At 44.6% G+C, this 18,914-nt stretch overlaps 1 protein-coding gene across 4 annotated transcripts in view; it reads left to right on the forward strand.

The window, feature by feature from the left end:
• The window catches only part of DLG2 (discs large MAGUK scaffold protein 2), a 1,595,452-nt gene that overhangs the window by 269,694 nt on the left and 1,306,844 nt on the right, over positions 1–18,914 (forward strand). For all 4 annotated transcript variants that reach the window (XM_059722034.1, XM_059721995.1, XM_059721996.1 and 1 more), the window contains exon 5: positions 15,564–15,638. In XM_059722034.1, coding sequence (XP_059578017.1) covers positions 15,564–15,638 — 75 coding nt within the window. The remainder of the gene's footprint in view (positions 1–15,563; positions 15,639–18,914) is intronic.

Raw genomic sequence — 18,914 nt, forward strand, 5'->3', positions numbered from 1 at the left:
AGTAAGAGTATTCCAATACTTTTGATTGATCAGAATGATCTTTTGTGGACCCCTTTGACATAGTCTGTGGGTCCCCGGGGGGTGGGGGGCATGGACTACAGGTAGAAAACCACTGGTCTAGAGAGATGAAGCCAGGTGTGGAGAGGTGGCATGTGAAGTTGTACCCCGCTCTGATTCTTGGTTGATACAGTTTTTAAAACCAACTGCTTGGAAGTGGCAGCAGCATATCTATTCAGGCAGCAGTGAGAGAGTCACTTGTAAGTGTTAGCTGCTCCTGGTAATGTAGCTCCTATTTCACAGCCCTGGAGACTTTTTAAAAATCTAGCTAAAAACATTAACTCAGGTGAACATAAACTCTGGTATGGAAATAAGATTTGGTGAAGCAACAGATGCACTACCAAGAAACTCAAGAAGACTTGATTTCTTTTATTAATCTGAAAAAGATACACATTTAATTCTAATGACAACAGGACTAAAGAAACAGCATATTTTGATTATTTTGCTTGCTTTGTTGTGTTTTTAATACATTATATATTATGTACCTTATAGCAAATTAATGCACATTCCAATTATAGTTGTTTTTGCTTCAATCTGAAACTGAATAACATAGTCCTGCCCTGCTAGAATATTAGTAAAACTTCTAGTTTCTTTTTACCTATGGAAAAATATTATGCTGTCTGCGAATACGCACAACACCATCTGCACCCTGATTTTCAAAATCCTAGATTTGACCAGGGATTCATCACTCTGTATCCTCCACTGTTGGGTCTCTTCTGGTCCTTATTCAGTTTTGGAGTAAAGCATTATTTAATGACTATTAGTGATCTTTAGTCAGTGACAGCAGTGTGAAAATCATGGAACAGTCTGGCTGGAAGGGACCTCAGGAATCCATCTAGTCCAGCCTCCTGGGAAGTTGGAAGTATCTGTGGTGTTCCTACCTTTCACAGTTTTCTCACAGAAAGTGGTGCTTCTCTGCAAGTCCTAGGTCCTGCTGTCAGGAATTGGAAAAGACACAGATTTTGTTAAAAATAAAGTCAGTTGCTAAGCCGTGGCAGTTGCAAAGAGAAGCTGGAAGGTGTAAAAAAGCTAGATGCTCAAACCTTAAAGACAGCAAATTCATAGAATCCAAAATGTATCATTTAAAAAAAAATGCCATGAGATTTTTTTTTTGGGTGCGCCTGACTCAGGATTTTGGAATGCTTGGGACTGGTGATGCTGACTTCTAGTACTATCAACTCTCATGGCTTTTTTGAGTCTCATATTTTATGAAGTGCTTGAAGATCTGGTAAAGTAATGATATGAAAATTTCATTTTTTAATTTAAAAAATAAGGTTAATTTCTAGCCCTTAGGGTCCTGAAAAGAGCTTGAAAATATGACGTATGTGCAACCCTAGGGCTCATAAGCTAAAAGATGAAAAAAGAACCCCAATTTTATAAATGAGTCTTTAAAAAAAAGTATTTATAGGAATCCGACTTATGATTTGGTTTTGGCAACATTAGCTTCCTTCTGTCTTCTCCCACCCATAAACAGGACAAGTTGCTGCTCTCAGATCAGGCCAGATTGTGAAATACAACATTTTATTGACTGAAAAAGTAGATTACTGGGTGAAAATGATGCAAAATGTGTTAATACTACTCCCTCACAGAGGTCTTGCTTTCAAGTTCTGCGAGAATGTTTGTGTTTTAATATCAGGCTATATAAAGCATATGAGCTCACATTCTTGTAAACCAAATGTTTAACTCAAAGTAGTTCACCTGTTAGAGGGAGGAAAGATAAATAAGTAAAAGGCCTGTCTAGCATCCTTCATGTTATGAGAAAAGAACAAAGGCTCTTTGGCCTATATGCAATGAGTGTATGAAGGTGTCAGTCCATATCCTCTAGGGCAGTGGTTCTCAACCTATTTTGCACCAGGACCCATCTGTAAACATCAATGGCCAGTTTCAACCCAGTGCCCCTCACTCCTGACCCACTGCCCCCAGGTCCCATCCCCACTGTGTGGAACAGGGGGTGGGTGTTTGGGGCAGGGTCGGGTGTGTGTGGGGCAAGGAGAGCCCCAAGCAATTCCACACAGGCTCCAAAGGAATAGCCATGGTTTCCTACATTTTTCTCCTTTAAAGGAGAACCGATTTTTAAAGTTTGTTCATGACCCTTTCATATATTCTTGTGATCCACTTTTGGGTCACGACCCACAGGTTGAGAAACACTGCTCTAGTGAATAGGTTTCCACACCACATAGATTTCATAGACATTAGGGCTGGAAGGAACCTCATGAGATTATCAGGTCCAGCCCCCTGCCTTAGGGGCAGGAGTCAGCTGGGGTCAGATGACCCCAGCAAGATAAGCATCCATACGTTTCCACTGTCACCCAAGTTGGTATCTGCCCACCTGACAGACCAGTGGTCAAAGAGGTAGTGGAGGTGGGCTGTGTAGAGAGTCTTGCGCTGCTCCATTCCCATTTGGTGAATTAACAAGACTTTCTCCAAAGCTCTCAGTCTAGTACTTTTTACAAGGACGTAATTCATTCAAGTACTTAAAGGGAAGAAGAAGGGAAGAGGGAGGGGGAAACAGTTTCTTTTACTGTTGCTAGGAAGTGAGGTCATGTGCTTATTGACTGAAATAATCAGTACCAAACATTATCACATTAAGTCCAGTCTGGCACTGTCTGAGTGGCCAGGTCGCCAGGAGCGAGTACAATTTATCTGTCTGTCTGTCTCATTTCCTCCTTCTGATCTGGCAGTATACTTATAGAAAGCAAGATTAGTTATATACAGTAAAAGCTTTGTTATCCAACATGAGTGGGGTAAGGCGGGGTGCTGGTTATCTAAAAATTCCAGTTATCTGAGAGTTATACCTATCAAGGAAGACAGGAGTGCAGTGTGGCCACCCCTGCCCAGCACCTTGGCCCCAGCCTGCAGTGGCAGCCCGCCCTGCTCCACGCAGATCCTGGGACATGTGCAGTGGCGGGAGCCGCCACCCCTGCCCACACCTCCCGGATGAGCCGCGACTCTGTCCTGTGCCCTGCCCCACCCCGCTCTGGCCGTGCATCAGAAATACTTGATGTTCATGCCGGATAGACTTGGCAAAGATTTTGGTTGCTACAGCATGGATTTGTATTGGGGGATATTGGAAATTCCAGTTAATAGAGTATTTCAGTTAGTAAAATGCTGGTTAACACAGCTTTTACTGTATTTAGGACAAAACTCTGCCATGTTCTTAGGCAGGTATACTACAGAGCTCAGGAGGACCCAATACCCTGACACAGAATGACAAACTGCTGTGCTCTTGTGTGCCAGACTGAGGTCTGGCTTTCATGTTGGATGCTTTATAACTGCACAGGGAAGTGACTAATTGTATTGGAAGTCTGATTAGACCTTCCCCACTTGTAGCATCACTTTACAGAAGGTATAGAAAGGGCAAATGCTGTTCCCTCTTGAAGCTGTGGAAAAGAACCACTGCAAAGCAAAGATACTTCGTTGTGAAATCTTGTTGATATTGTGGAATACAGATATGTAGGGCCAGATTCTCTATTTCCCTATCATCTCACTAGGGATTTTCTGGAAGTAAGGGGAAGCCACTGAAATTGGTAGGAGACAGGATTAAAAAAAAAAGATAAAAGGCTTTTCTATGAAATGTATAGTTAACTTGTGGAAATCATTGCCACAGGAAGTGGTAGACAGAGAGAAGAGACAAGTTCCAAAAATGACTAGACAAATTCATGGATGGAGCTTCCACCACCTCTCTGGATAACCAGTTCCAGTGCTTTACTACCCTTCTAGTGAGAAATCTTCCTAATATCTAACCTAATAGATAGTTTAGTTCTTTCCCTCTAAATCATCCACTGCTACCACTGTTTGGAAAAAAAAAATCTGGGTTGGATGGACCACTTGTCTTATTCTGTATGGCATTTCGTATGTTTCTTGGTGTAGGGCAGGGCTGTCTAATTGGCAGACCACAGGCTTCAGGCAGCCTGTGAGGCAGTGGCGATGTGTTGGGGGTGCACAGGGGTTAACATGCACCCCCAACAGGCCGTGCTCCTTGCTTAAGTGACTGGGGGGGGGGAGGGGGCAGGAGGGAGCACCAGTGCCCCTGCTGCGAGCTCCAGCCAGGGAGTAGGAGTGCCAGATGAAGTGCCTTGGCCACTTCCAGGAGTGTTGCAGCTGCTTCCTGGTCAGCATAATTGGCTGCAGGGAGACCCCCCCCCCCGGTTGGTGAGATTGGCCATAGGGGTCCCTTCCCTCCCAGTCGCTGACTGGTTGCTGGGGGGGCATGTGCCCCCCCAACTAAGGTGGCACCAGTTGCCTATGCTGTAAGGGGTTAAGCCAAAGCCCCTGGACTCCTGCCTAGTTGTTGCTTCCCCCCATTCCACCCTTGCTGTAACAGCACCTGGAGCACCCAGTCTCCAGGCTTCTCTCTCCTCTGGCTTTTGCTGCCTGTCCACATCCCAAGGGGTGGGATTATGCAGTTTAGTGTGACCAGAGTAGCTGAGAGTGACTCTGGGCCCAGGTGGAAAGGTGGTGCAGTGATGGTGGGGGCTGCCAGGGGCACAGTACAGCAGTGCAGGGGATATCCATGCGGTGCATGGCCTGGGAGGCCTGTGGATTGCCCTGGTGGGGCCAGTGTGCATACAGTCCCTGCTGGTGCAGCCTGAAGGGTATTTTGCCCCCTGCCACTTAGAACTTGGACAGCCCTGGTGTAGGGGAAACTTAAAGTGGCAGAAAATCAACATAGGTGGCTCCCATTTTTAGCCCTCTGAATATAGGGGACCATGAGGAGGTGCGGTTGGAGTACGTTGTTCCCTGGTACTCCTTTGGCATTGGAATCACTCTTAGGGGACCATTCCATCAAGTCCAAGTTATGACAATGACTAAACTAGCTCCTGGCTGTTATCAGGGGAGTTAGAGCCCCTTCAGGTCCTGGAGCTGAGATTATGGCCTGTAAAATACAAGTCAGATCTTGCTTTCTGTGACAGGGGACCGTCTTTGGCTGTGTTTTTTTTGGTTTTTTTAAATATGTTGGTATGTGTGCCCCCATCAAGTCTTGCTGGATTTTTCTTCTCTGGGGATCAGCTTCCCCTCCTTAACTCACTTGCCACGACTTGGTGTTACTTGGTTCTAAAGAAAAAGGGAGGCTGACCCCCAGGTTCCCAGACAGGCTCCAGGCTCACCACCCATAGGATAATGAGGTGTTGCCTTAAGGGCAAAAATGCATGCTCCTGCCTCTCCTTGATGTGCCCCGTGCCTCGCTGATGGTTTTATAAATTTCTCTTTATGTTAGGGTCTCAGCTGCTGTGGGCTTACCCTCTCTTTCTCTAGCTAGGCCTGTCAGTCAAAACCCACTAATTGGGGCTTGTCTCTGAGGCTCTAGCTCTCTAACTCATTCGGGCTCAAGGGCCTTCGTTCCATGCTCTCCATGACACCAGGCCTACCAGCCTTTCTATACTGTGCGCCCCTCTGGTGCCAGACTGCTGGGGCCTCAGCCCCCTTTGGCTTTGCCCCTCTTTCTGTAGCTAGGGCCTTTTGCCTAAGTCCACCCTCTAGGACCTGGCTTCACGGCTCCTATCTCCTCTTCAGTGCAGCAAGGCTTCTTGAGCCCTCTATCACAGCGCCCCCTTGGTGCTAATGAGGCCTCCTCCACCCCTACATTCTCAGCCACAAACCATTGGCCCTTATTAACATCAAACGTAAACCATAGGTTCCTATGGCCATATAATGAAAATAATAATAAAGAAATAAGAGAGGCAAAGTGCCCGCTTACTTTATGTGATCATGCTTCTGTCTCACTGCGTGGCGTATTCTTCCTAAGAGGCTGCTGCAGCTGCACCATCGTCATCAGGAGTCCCCCTCTCTGCTGCCTCTCTGGCCTTCTCCACTTGCAGTTTATATGGTTCTGGCCTTCCCCTTCCTGTCACCTGACTAGCTGGCAGGGCTCGATCCTTAACACCTACTCGACTGGCCGGCCGCACCCAGAAGGTTCTGGATTTAAAGGGATTGCCCTGTTTCTTGGTAACAGGGCTAGGGTTCCCTGTTACACTTTCCTTCATTGAAAGATCAGTGAAGGGAATCCAGTAACCCCACGTTTACATCCATGTAACTGAGACCACACACTGGCCTGATACCAAAATTAACGAAATAAACTGATCCTGCAGTTACTCACACATGTAAAGTTATTCCTCCTTGAAGTCCTGTAGAAGAGAAGGGTCCCAATATTTCTCATACTTAGTGTCAATCTGGAGTAAAACTGATGTGAGCTAAGAGAATGAAGTGCCCATGAGTAAGTGCAAAAAGAAATGAAAGACAAGAGAATTAATATTAGAGTGCTTAATGTATGCACATTAATTCGCATGAATGTGCCTGTGTTAAACTGAAGTCAGTAGAGCCATGTTGACTACAAGAGGTGGGGATCTAACCTATTTTTATGTATTAATAATTTATTAAGCAGCCCAAGGTTTAGCAAGGTATGGAACAAACAGTAGGCACACGTTTTGCCTATGTGTGAAGAGAAATGTCACTCATGTTAACTACATCTGTCTGACATTCACTATATTTCCTTTACAGGACTTCAGGTGAACATTTTTGGGGGTTATAATTTTCACATGCTTTGAATCTCCAGTTCAAAGTGAAACACCAGAGTTGCCAAATTTCACCGGTTTGCTTTGAAACAAAGAATTCCCAATATTTGCACTGTTTTGCTTAAATCCAGAGATTGGTCTGTTTGGGATAGTCATGCTGAATTCTTTTTGCGAAAATTTCATATTTTTTTAAAGAATTAAATGTAGATAACATTAAATTCTTCTAGAGATGTGACAATGTTCTGATGAGCATTTCAAACTGTGGTGGTTTCCTGTCAGACTTTATAAGTTGAATAGTGCTGAATCTATGCAATTTACATTAATTTTTAAAACTCTAATCTGAAGTGGTACTTGAGGACAGCTTTGAGTGCTATTGGTTGACTGCTGGCTATGCACTGCAGTTTTAGAGAAAGAGGAAAACCCTTTTCATTGATTACCATTTATCTTAGCAAGAATCAGACAGATGGGGTGCGTAATTCAGTAGTTATTTCAAATCTTTATTTACCAATGTTAAGCTTAGGAAGAATTGTAACTATTGTTAGTCATTAGCTTTTGGATTCCAAGCGTTATGAATGTAAACTGATGAAGCATGTGTTGTATTTTCTAGAAAAAAAATCATCATTTTTATGGAACCTCAAGAAAATTACACAGAGCAAACCAGTGTGCATTGCATATGAAATTTCTGGTAATTATATCTTGTCAAAAGCTCAACTTTTTTTCTCCTTTATACTTTAGAAATATGGTAATTGTCCCTTTTTCCCTTGTAGTTAATTATAAATTTCAGGAAGAATTAAGTCCGTTTAAATCTCTTTTTTTTCTTGGTCTCTATGGTAGCAGCAAGAATAGAAGGGAATTACTTTCATCTCTATTTCTGAGTGGCATTTTGTTTCTTCCAAGCATTGACCTTGTTTAGTGCAACTGAAATTTTCAATAGATTTCATTAGCTTATAATATGCTGATCTTGGGGAGATGTCTTTATGAGCCTGTTTTAACTAAGAAAGAAAAAAGCCATTTGTTTTCTAAATCTATGAACAGCTGCATAAACCAGTGAAGAAAATGTTCAATTAACTGCTCAGGAGCATACAGTTAGAGCTTAATACTGCACAGCACTGGAGAGTTGCACATTGCAAATATAAGCATGAAGTAGAAAGAGATGAGCAGGACAGAAAACACAGTGGAGCCTGCTCCTGCATTAATGAGAGCGCTGCTTTGTGGCTGCTAATTTATAGAGGCTTAGTAGGTGTCCACTGGCCAATAATCTTTGGAGTATATGTGGGCACAGGTGTTATGATCATTGCTTTTTACAGTGAGCAATGTTGCATTCTGCTATGGATTTCAAGCATCTAGGACTGATTAAGTGGTTCATCCTGAAAAGCCCTGAAGGCATGTTTTGGTGACCACTGGAGGCGTGGAGAAAAGGGGTTGTTTGCCTATAACACACGCTTACCATCGGCTTGAAATTCATTTTGTTTTAATCTTGTTTGCTACCAGCAATTTTGCTTCTCCCTCTTTTTTTTAGCTGGTACAAGGCCCTTGAGTGCTGTTCGCATCTGTAAGTGCAGTGGGAAGGAAGGGCCTATTTACAAGTGAATAACTCTGGTATGGAGTAATGTGCAGTCATAACTCCCCAGATCCATGATCCTTTGTTTCATTAGTAGACTACTGTTGAGCTCTCCTTTTTCTGCACCAAGGATGTTTCATGTAGCCAAGAGGAGTTCTAGATGAGTGGAACTGGATATCAGGGATAAGTACAGACAGTGAAAAAGCTTGAGGCTGAATTGATTCAGTCTTTGCAGGTTAGTCTAAGCTGCAAAGATTGAGCCAATAAGCAAATGAACAGACATTCACTTTTGATTCAGGAATTGCAGCCACATGCCTGCAGTGGCTCAAGCCAGGTGCCAGGGGGTGCTACAGCACAGCTGGTACATAGCCAGTACATATGTACTGGTGCATATGTACTAGTACATAGCCAGTATGGGCTATGCATTTGCTTCCTCTTCCTGCTGCCCCCGAAGTCTCTGCGATTTGCAGTCCAGACTCACAACAGCAGGACTCTGCAGGGTAGCTTCTCACTTCCTCTTCCTGCTTCCAGGTGCCTCTGGGATAGTCACAGCAACTGCCTGCTTAAACAGGACCATCCCTCCAGATCCTAGTCTCTCTCTTCTCCCCCTGTTTAAGAAGCTTAGAGACTCTTTATCTCTTTTCAGAATCATAGATCCACCCATGGAGACCAGTCTTCAGCAGCAGCAAGACTTTTAATGAAGCTGAAAAGGGAGAGTGAGTCAACTAAAGATTAGATTCTGTCCCTGCTCTGTGACCATACCTCCACAAAAATCTTTCCCTCTCTTCATTATGCCTTCCCAAAAACAAGGTGCATGTATTAGTTGGAGGCATGCACTATGCAAAAAAAAAGAGGTAATATTCATATAATGCTCCTCAAGAGAATTCATAGGCTGTTACCATCAGTACACAAATGAGGGACAACTTTGTGATTCATAACAAGTACTGACACCACTGCCAACCAGCTGTTCATTACATAGATGGGAAGTTTGCTAAAGCTAAACCTGAAGGACATGGAAGTCATGTATATAGGCTTTCAAGAGTTGCTTGTTCCTTTACTTGATGCTCTGCCTCCATAAATGATCACAGCATTCTGCAGTTCAGGGTTCCTCTTAGATATCTCACTGATTCAGGCCTCAGAAATAGCCACATTTTTGGTGCTTGGAAGCTGCTGTAGTTGATCATGATCTGGTCTTGATCATACATACTTTCCATATTTCCTGACCAGGTTATTACAGTGCAGTTTACCTGGGTTTGAAGGTGTCAGACATGAAAACATGACAACTGGGGTAGAAAGCAAAGTGAAAGCAGTCTGTGCTGCACCAGCTCTTTATCCAATGTTAAGTCTATTAGGTGATCTCATTTCATATTTTTAAGGCTTTGACTCAGTCTATACTACGCAGCTACACTGGCTAGAAAGTGTGATCTGAAATCCCTAGCATGTATAGATATGCAATGCAAAGCCCCTGGTGCTGATATTGCTACTAGAGAGGCTCTGCCAACATAGCAAGCTACAGTTCTGTAATGTGGACAAGTCTTCTGATTGGATGGGGCTGAATTCACCTGAAGGATACCATATTTCCTAGGACAATAACTAGTCCAAACAATTTTGTCCATCAGAAGCAATGGAGTTTCTCCAGGGTGAAGCTTCTTTGCATGGGAAATAGGACTGCCCTGGAGGCTGGTGCAAGCCTGGGGAATTTTCCAGTTGCCATTTGCCATTTTCCTGTTTGAATGGAACGGGAAAAGCTTGCCATTTTCCCATGCAAATGGAGAACTCGTGTGTTTGAACTTGCTTTCCCACACACAGGACTGACTACACTGCATATTATTTGTAGCTAAATTTATTACTAAACATTGATGAAAACAAAACAACACGTTGCTTCCCTCTCTCATGAGCAGTGAGTATGGGGAGAGAACTCAACAGGATGGGTTTCACTACTGTTTTCATTTTTAGTTCTGACAGCTGTTCTGATTCCTTAGTTAACCTCATACTGCACTCCTTATGTTGGCAGAAAACTCCCACTGGCTTCAATAGTAGTGTTGGTGATAGTGGTCAGGTGTAGAAAATATTGCTATAATTAATATGGCAGAAAAAACCCATTTTTCTATGTTTACAGATGCAACACAGCTTCTGAGACAGTATCTTTTAGGCTGAAACTTTCTTTAGTTGTTCTCTGACCACAGTCGTAATGAGTTTGTTTGCTTGTTTTTTTATGTTTTGTATGTTTTTTAAATTATAAATATCTACTGCAATGGCTGATAGTGAAAGCGGATTTGTAACTAAGCTCCATACAGGTGCTTCCAGTAGACTAAACTGTGAAAGAAAATACTTCTACCACTGTAAAATGTTATGATTTTTTTACTTTTTTTAGACCAAGGAAGAGGGAAAATATAGCAGAAGTTGGAAACTTAAATGCAGCCTAGCTGTCATTCTCAGAGATCCTGAAAAGAAGTTCACCTGAATGAACCCATTGGTTTGTGTGGAGACCTATGGCAAGGAAACACCACCAAGTATTTCCTGTTGCAAGATCAGTTGGAAATAGAGGATTTGATTTCCAAAGATGTGATCAGAAATTTGCATCTTAAGAATGTTGTTGTTTCTCCTGCTTTTATTCCTGTATGGTAAAAGAAAAAGAAAAATTGGACAATAACTGATACAGGTGGTTCATCAAAATGTATTTATGGTTTTATTGCTTTTATTAGAGTACGTAGGCTAAGTACAGACAGTCAAAAAACCTAAGGCAGAATCAATTCAATCTTTCCAGGTTTCTCTAAACTGCACAAACTGGACCAAAAATGAACTGACTTCATGTTCTCTTTTCAGTCGGGAAAGGCAACCAGATTCCTGCACTGGCCCAGGCTAGAAGGCAGGGGGAGCTAGAGCATGCCTCCCAGGCTGCTGGCCCTCTCTGAGTCCAGCCGAGTGGGGCCCATCCCTGATTGGCTGCCTATCACATGCCCCCAATCCCCTGCTGCCCACCCCACCCCCGCAGGAAAAGGGCAGGAGCCCCCATCCAGGTGCCAGCCACTGCAGCCAGGTGTCTGCTTGGTCTGTCCTGTGGTGGGAGCAGAGGGGGATTTCCCCCCCTACCCCTTCCCTTTGCATGGTCAGGCCATGGCTCAGCCTCGTCCCCACAGGTGGGAGAGGGGAGCAGTTCTCTGCACCGGTGTCAGCCCTGTCAGGTGCCTGCCCATGTGGAGGGATTCCCATGCCTCAGTGGGTTTCCCCCACCCTAGGCCAGGAACCCCTGAGCCCTGATCTGCTCCACTGTGCAGGGAAGGTGGTTGGGGAATCCCTCTCTGCTCCCATAGCAGGGCAGACTAGGGCTTGGGGGACCCTGGGTTAGGGATGGGGGCCTCTGTTCCCTTGCCTTCCACTGCCCCGCAGGGATGACAGGTGTAGGTAGGATGCAGGCTGGGGAGCAGAGGCTTTGCTGCCTCAGCTCTATGACAGACTAGGGGCAGGGCCAGCTAGATGCTGGACTGGAGCAGCAGAGTGAGCCATCTTTGAGCAGGCTGCCCTGTGAGAGGGGTTAGCAGGGGGCTTCATAGCTTCCTGGGGTGCTGGGGGACATGCAACTTCTGGGACAGAAGTTCAATAGACCAGTCTAACCTAAAGTGATTCAATCTGATACTACATCCATCGAGGTCTATCTTAAACTGGGTTCAGCCATTTTGAAACTGGTCTATATGAACTGAACTTCTGTTCTGTGATAAGTTTAGACCAGTTTCCAATCACTCATACTGGTTTATGCATAATTTCTGTCCCTAGCCATAATCTCCTGGCACAATCACACTTCTCCTCTTAGGGGATCAAAACACATCTACAGAACACTATCACTTTAAAACCACAGACTTTTTCCAATATCTTCTGAGCAACCTTCTGACCCCGAGCTGATCATTTTTACCATCCATCGCAAAGCTGGCAAGTCAGTCAGCAATGCAGAAGTCCTCAACTTTAGGAAAGCTGACTTTGATAAGCTCAGGAGGCTTGTTGTCGAGGCCTTAAGGGGCCATGACTCAACAGGGAGGGGAGTCCAAGAGGAGTGGTTGCTCCTTAGAGGAGCGATCCTGAAAGCACAAGGGATGTCCATCCCATCTCAGAGAAAAGGTAGCAAAAGGGCACAACAACCCCCTTGGCTCAGCAGGAAACTTGTGGACCTCCTACACCTAAAAAGAGCGGCTTATAAAGGATCAAAGACAGGAATCACCACAAAGGAGGAGTATTCTGCACTGGACTGTACCTGTAGGGTGTGAAGCAGGAAAGCCAAGGCTGCAACCAAACTCCAACTGGCTACACGTATGAAGGACAATAAAAAGTCCTTTTTCAGATATGTAGGGGAGTTGGAAGAAAAGCAAGCATAACATTGGACCCCTGCTAAACCAAATGGGACAACTGATAACTGGCACCAAGGAGAAAGCCAACCTGCTTAATGGTTACTTCGCATCTGTTTTCCATCAGTCCAAAGGGACCATCCTGCCTAGCATGATGTGGGATGGCCAAGGTGAGGGTGAATTTATACCCAGCATTGTTGTAGACCTTGCAAAGGAATATCTTGAGAAGCTGAACACCTTCAAGTCAGCTGGTCCTGACAGATTGCACCATAGAGTACTTAAGGAGCTGGCAGGTGACATAGCGCAGCCACTGGCAAAGATATTCAAAAACTTGTGGTGCTCAGGTGAAGTACCTGAAGATTGGAAGGAGGCTAATGTGGTGCCCATCTTCAAGAAAGGGAGGAAAGTAGATCTGGGGAACTACAGGCCAATCAGCTTGATATTGATCCCTGGAAAGATTCTGGAAAAAATCATCAAAGAAACCATTCTTGACAAGCTGGCTGATGGCAACATCCTGAGGGGCAGCCAGTATGGGTTTGGTGCAGGTAGGTCTTGCCTGATCAATCTCATCTCCTTCTATGACCAGGTGACATATCATCTGAACAAGGGAGAAGAGATTGATGTCATATATCTGAACTTTAAAAAAGCCTTCAATCTGTTGTGGCCTCAGCTACATCACAGTCCTATGGCTGGGGAATTGGCTCTGAGGCTGGACCCAGAGAGTGGTAGTTGACAGAAATGAATCATCATGGTGCTCTGTGACCAGTGGTGTCCCGCAAGGCTCTGTCCTTGGACCTGTTGTCTTTAATGTCTTTATTAACGATGTGGACACGGGTGGCGGAAGTGGACTGGCCAGGTTCGCCAATGACACTAAACTTTGGGGTAGAGCATCCACACCTGAGGATAGGCTGGTGATTCAGGCTGGCCTGGATAGGCTTAGAAAGTGGGCAGATATGAACCTGATAACATTCAATACCGACAAATGCAAGGTGCTCCACCTTGGGGGGTGGGAGGGGCGCGGAATCTGCAGCACGCCTATAGGCTCGGCAGTGCTACGCTTGCTAGCACCACAGCCGAACCAAAAAAGACTTGAGGGTCCTGATTGACCGCAAGATGAACGTGACCCACCAATGTGATGTCACAACTGGTAAAGTGAACAAAACTCTGGCTTGCATCCATAGATGCTTCTCAAGCAAATCTCAGGATGTCATCCTCCCACTGTACTCGGCCTTGGTGAGGCCACAGCTGGAGAACTGCATCCAATTCTGGGCTCCGCAATGCAAGAAGGATGTGAAGAAGCTTGAGAGAGCCCAGAGGAGAGCCGCACACATGATGAATGGGGGCAAAAGAATAGGCCTTATGAAGACAGTCTGAGAGTCATGGGACTCTTCAGCCTGGATAAGTGCAGGCTCAGGGGTGACCTGGTAGCAGCCTATAAGTATATCGGGGTGTGCATCAGGATCTGGGTGAACACTTGTTCATCAGAGTGCCCCATGGGATGGCAAGGACCAACAGCTATGTACTCCTGCAAGACCGTTTTAGGCTGGACGCAAGGAAAAACTTCTTTACTATCTGAGCCCCCAAGGCCTGGAATAGACTCCCTCCAGAGGTGGTGCAAGCACCTGCTCTGGACTCTTTTAAGAAATGTTTGGATGTTTATCTTGCTGGATCCTTTGACCCTAGCTGACTTCCTGCCCCTGGGGCAGGGGGCTGAGCTCGATGATCTTCTGAGGTGCCTTCCAGCCCTAATGTCTGTGAAATCTATGAACCTGTTCAAAACTTTTGTTCAATGGTACAAAGTCTGTTGTTGGACAGCTGTGCCCTTGAAACATGTTTCTTAGACATGTATATATGAAAAGTATAGAACCTAGTACTCCTCAGTTTTATGTTTTGGGGAATACAGATCTGAAACTTAGACTTGTAAGCTTTTATGGTAAAGTATTTATTACTGTGACACTTTTTAAACTGTTTTACTCTGAGAAGGTAAAGAAGAGTACAGTTCATAATAGAGCATAATTAATGTGCTGACATCAGGCTCAGAGCTGAAAATGGTATGAAGTCTAAATCATTTACTGCCCACAGAGATTGTGCTGCTTTGTTCTCAGTAGGAAAAAATCTGTTGTAGTTGCCTGCAAAATACCTGGTTCAAACTGTAAATAAAAAGAGACTTAATTCTCCGTTGAAACCACATCTGTACGTTTCATGAGCATGTGTAATTACAAGAGCCCTCCAATTTAAACAGATAAATAATAGTTTGATTCTTACATGAAAATGTAATGCATTGAGGTGGCAGACACCAAAATTGTTTTGAACTTTTCTTCAGGGATTCTGACCCAAGCTGCTATACAATTAGTTGTAATTGGCTCATCAGGATGCAGATCCTTAGGTAAAATATAACTGAATTGCAACAAACACAAGGGAGAAATTACAGGGTTTCTGCCTAAAGGGCTACTAATAGTGTTTTGCAGGTGGGACTTCAGAGTTTAACTCCTTGTTCTTTTGATCCAGAAATCTGAGAACTGCAGGAGTGACATAATATGGGATGCATTATTTTGTTCCCCTATTTTGGCCCACTGACCAATCTGGGTAGAAAGAAGTGCTCCTTGCTCAACCCTGTAACAAGTCCTGACAGAGCTGGAATAGATACACTTCTGGGAACTATGGACTGGGGGTGTTTCAGGCTGGAGCTATCACTGGTGGAAGGAGTACTTGGGGAAAAATGCAGCCTATCATGAAAAAGGGAGTTAAAAGCCAAAGCCTACTTACTGCCTAAGGCTCCATCCTTGTTCTCTGAAAGATTTTGTTTCTGAGGAAACCCAGATGGCAGTTCTCTGGGGTTCAGAGTGGGTGAGGCTTGCGTCCGCCCACATAATTGAGAAGTACGCTACAAAATTAATGGGTAAATGCCTTCTTAATATCGGGACCCAGGTATCTATTTTCCCACGTGACACTGGAAAAAGGACTCTCTGAGGTGCAACATGGACTAACAAATGTCAGGAAACGCATACGAGAGAGATGTTCCATTTTGTGTCCTTTGTGCCTAAGAGTCACAGCACACGTTGTATTGTGTATAATGCTGTTTTTACTTGTTTGCAGCAGAGCCATGGCAGATGCCCATCCCACAAATGCTCTGTCGAAGCACCTGCCTGGATGCCCATTCAACACACTGCCGTAAGTCTGAGAGTTTTGATACAAAGATTTGAGAGAACGAAGGATAAGTCTCTGTGCTTGGAACAGCCCCAGTGGGGTAAAGGTGAATGTCTGTGAATATTAGAAAGCAAAGGGAAAAAGGTGATATGGCCAGGATGTATTTTTGTGCAAGACACTGGTGTGGAAGAGATTCCTTTATCACTCTTTGGGTGTGCTGAGTCTGCAAAATGTTGATTTTTTTTTAAATTTCATATGAACCACTGGGGATAGGAAGGAAACTGAAATAGCTTTTGCCAATATTCTGTCAGTGATATTTGGGCTCAGGCTTATTGGTGCCTTAGCTGTTCTGTCTATGGGATCCTGCTGGCTTTGCTGATGGGCATTGTGCTGACTGCCTGGCCATTAGCCTCACTCATGGAGAATTAATTTGCAATTCTCCTTTTGGTCTGCCAAAAACTGATAAGGGTTAAGCCATCATACCTTCTCCAAATGCAGTGCTTGTATTGAGAAGGGGAAAAGCATTTATTTTTTTTATTCAACTGCTGGCCTCTATTCCCTCTCCGGGGGCAAGGAATCTCCTATTGCTGGCAATATCGAAGGCCCCTTCACCGTAGCATCTCTTTACCTCAGTTGTCTGAGGGAAGGAAGTGCCATACCAGTCGCAGCCAACCTTTTTGAGAAGCATGCCACGAATGAAACCCCACATCCTCCCCGTGTGCTACTCTGATCCCTTTCCCTGGCCTGATTTGCAGCTCTGCTTTCTGCTCCCTACCCTAGATGCTTCTGTGCTGCCTGTCACCTCCCTGATCTGTCATGTGTCACACACAAAAAGGCTGCCCATATCATTTGCTATACTTTGTATGCTGTGTACAGCATATACTTGCTATACTATACATCAAACTACCCCTGTGCTATACTACTTATTTTTCGATGGGGAATAGAGGGAATAAAGATGTTCAGGACATCCGTGACAGATCTTGGGCTTCAACCTGCACACGTTCTAGCTGAGTGCCCCAACCATGGAGAATCCTGCTTCTTTCCCATGATCATAGGAATGTATAGAAGTAGGGCTGGAAGGGTCTTCCATAGGTCATCTAGTCCAACCCCATGCCTGAGGCAGGATCATCCCTATCCAAACCATCCTACACAAATCCACTGTCTAACTTCTTAGCAAAACTACACAGTCAACCCTGCTACAAAACCCAAGACATAACACCCTACCTTGCCACAGGTAAAGCAGGGGGACCACAGTGATCAATGTCCTGCTGCTGCAAAGGTCATAGGCACTGACTTTTGCTGGTGGGTGCTTGCAGATGTAAAAAACCAAACAAACAGCACTTTACTTTAAACTCGATGTGTCCCTGCACTGAGCCCTGCACCTGCCCAGAAGAGGCTGCACGTTGCTTCAACCTAGCTCTGCAGCAGATCTGTAAAGATTGGGCGCTTTAATGGGCCTTTTTGGTGCTCTTATCTAATAGCTAATCCAATCAACTTTAGCTAAAAGCCCACTCTTTACAGACATTGCCGAGCTGTGTTGAAGTAACAAGCTGCTTTCTCCAGTAAACCGCGCTTTTTAAAAATTCTGCAAGCAGGAAACGGCTGTGGCTCATGGGTGCTGAGCACCTGCTAATTTTTTTTGGTGAGTGCTTGAGCACCGGGGCACCCATGGGCTCAGTGCCTCTGGCAAAGGTTGTTAATATACACCCGAGAGATCCCAGAAAGGGGGCCATGCTTCTGCTATAGAGGAAGGCAAAAAACCCACACAGTCCATACCAGTCTAACCATGGGGTACAATTTCTTCCTGATCCCAAATATGGTGGTTGGTCTGACCCTGAACAGAGGGGCAAGACCCTTTAACCAGGAACCTCCTAGTTTAAGTCCCAGCAGGAGCATTGACACACCCTGGACAAAATCCACAGCCTTGGCTGCAGCCACCGCCCTTAAAAAAAAAACCCAAAACCTGATAAATGGGTAGGGGGTGGGGTGGAGGCACAAAATTCCCTCCTGGCCCCATGCAACAACCAGCAGAAGCTGGAAGCATGGGAAGTTGCCATTATGTGCCTACCTTTCTGTCATTGATAGTCATGCTGCACAGTTCTTTGTATTCCAGGCAACTTCCTTATCCCCCCGGTAGTGAGTGAAATGAGGTTGGCCAGGGTCAGATATAAAGCCAGACCAACCCATCCCTTCACAGACGCATGTGGGATGAAAACAGTAATCTGCCTACTCTTTCCTTTGTGTACTTGTGGTAAGGAATGAGAGAAGACAGGCAGAAGTCCAGATATCATATTAGTCCCAATTTACATTTGGAGCAGTGGAGTGAGCAGTTTAAGATAGACCACAATGCATGTAGTATCAGATTGAATCACTTTAGATTAGACTGGTCTATTGAACTTCTTCCCTAGATCCCCTCCAGACACAAGTCCTTGCAAGTCCTCTGGCACCCCAGGAAGCTTCGAGGCCCCCCCCGACCCTGCTGGAACATGACTCACTCCGCTGCTCCAGCCTAAATTGGGACTAATATCATATATATATATATATATATATATATATATATATATATAGGATCCAAATTTAGATTTGGAATTTGGATTAATGGGGCTAAACTATGTGGGGAATATATATATGTGTGCGTGTGTGTGTGTATGCATGTATGTATGTGGGAGATAGATAGATATATATGTATCCCCTACATATTTTAGCCCCATTAATTTTGAGCTACTTCATGGATTAATAAACAGGAAACCATTCGGCCCAGGGTAGGTAGAATCGTCTGAGACAGTAGATGCTGGATGACATTTCTCATGCTAGGCTTGTAGGAACTGCCTTCTGTAGGACCATTTCTCTATATGCCAATGGAGTTGAAAACAATGGGAGTTGCTTATATTTGGCAGGGGAAGAATAGGTCCATAGCAGTACTAAAGAAAATATATTCTTCAGAAGCCCACATCTGTCTCTGTCTTGCCTAAATATTGCCGACAGAACAAAATTGTCAGTTGTTGGAGAGCAGAGGAGTTACGGTTGCCTTCAACAGGGTGGTGCCAATTTATATCTGTTGGGGGTTGCCCTAGGTTAAATTGTGGTTTTCTGAGGCACTGGAACCTAACTGGATGGTGAATGAGCCAATCAAATTGGCACCCATATGGAAGAAGCCCAACTGGACAGCTTAAATTTAATTTATTACTGCTCTCTCTGTCTCTAATATTGCTAAAAAAAATGCTCATCCTATGCCTGTGGCTACCCATAGGACATTAAAATAAGTCATACTGCATTTGATCCTGTGTTATAATCAGAAAG

This window comes from Alligator mississippiensis, chromosome 1 (assembly GCF_030867095.1).
Source record: "Alligator mississippiensis isolate rAllMis1 chromosome 1, rAllMis1, whole genome shotgun sequence".
Taxonomy (NCBI): domain Eukaryota; kingdom Metazoa; phylum Chordata; order Crocodylia; family Alligatoridae; genus Alligator; species Alligator mississippiensis.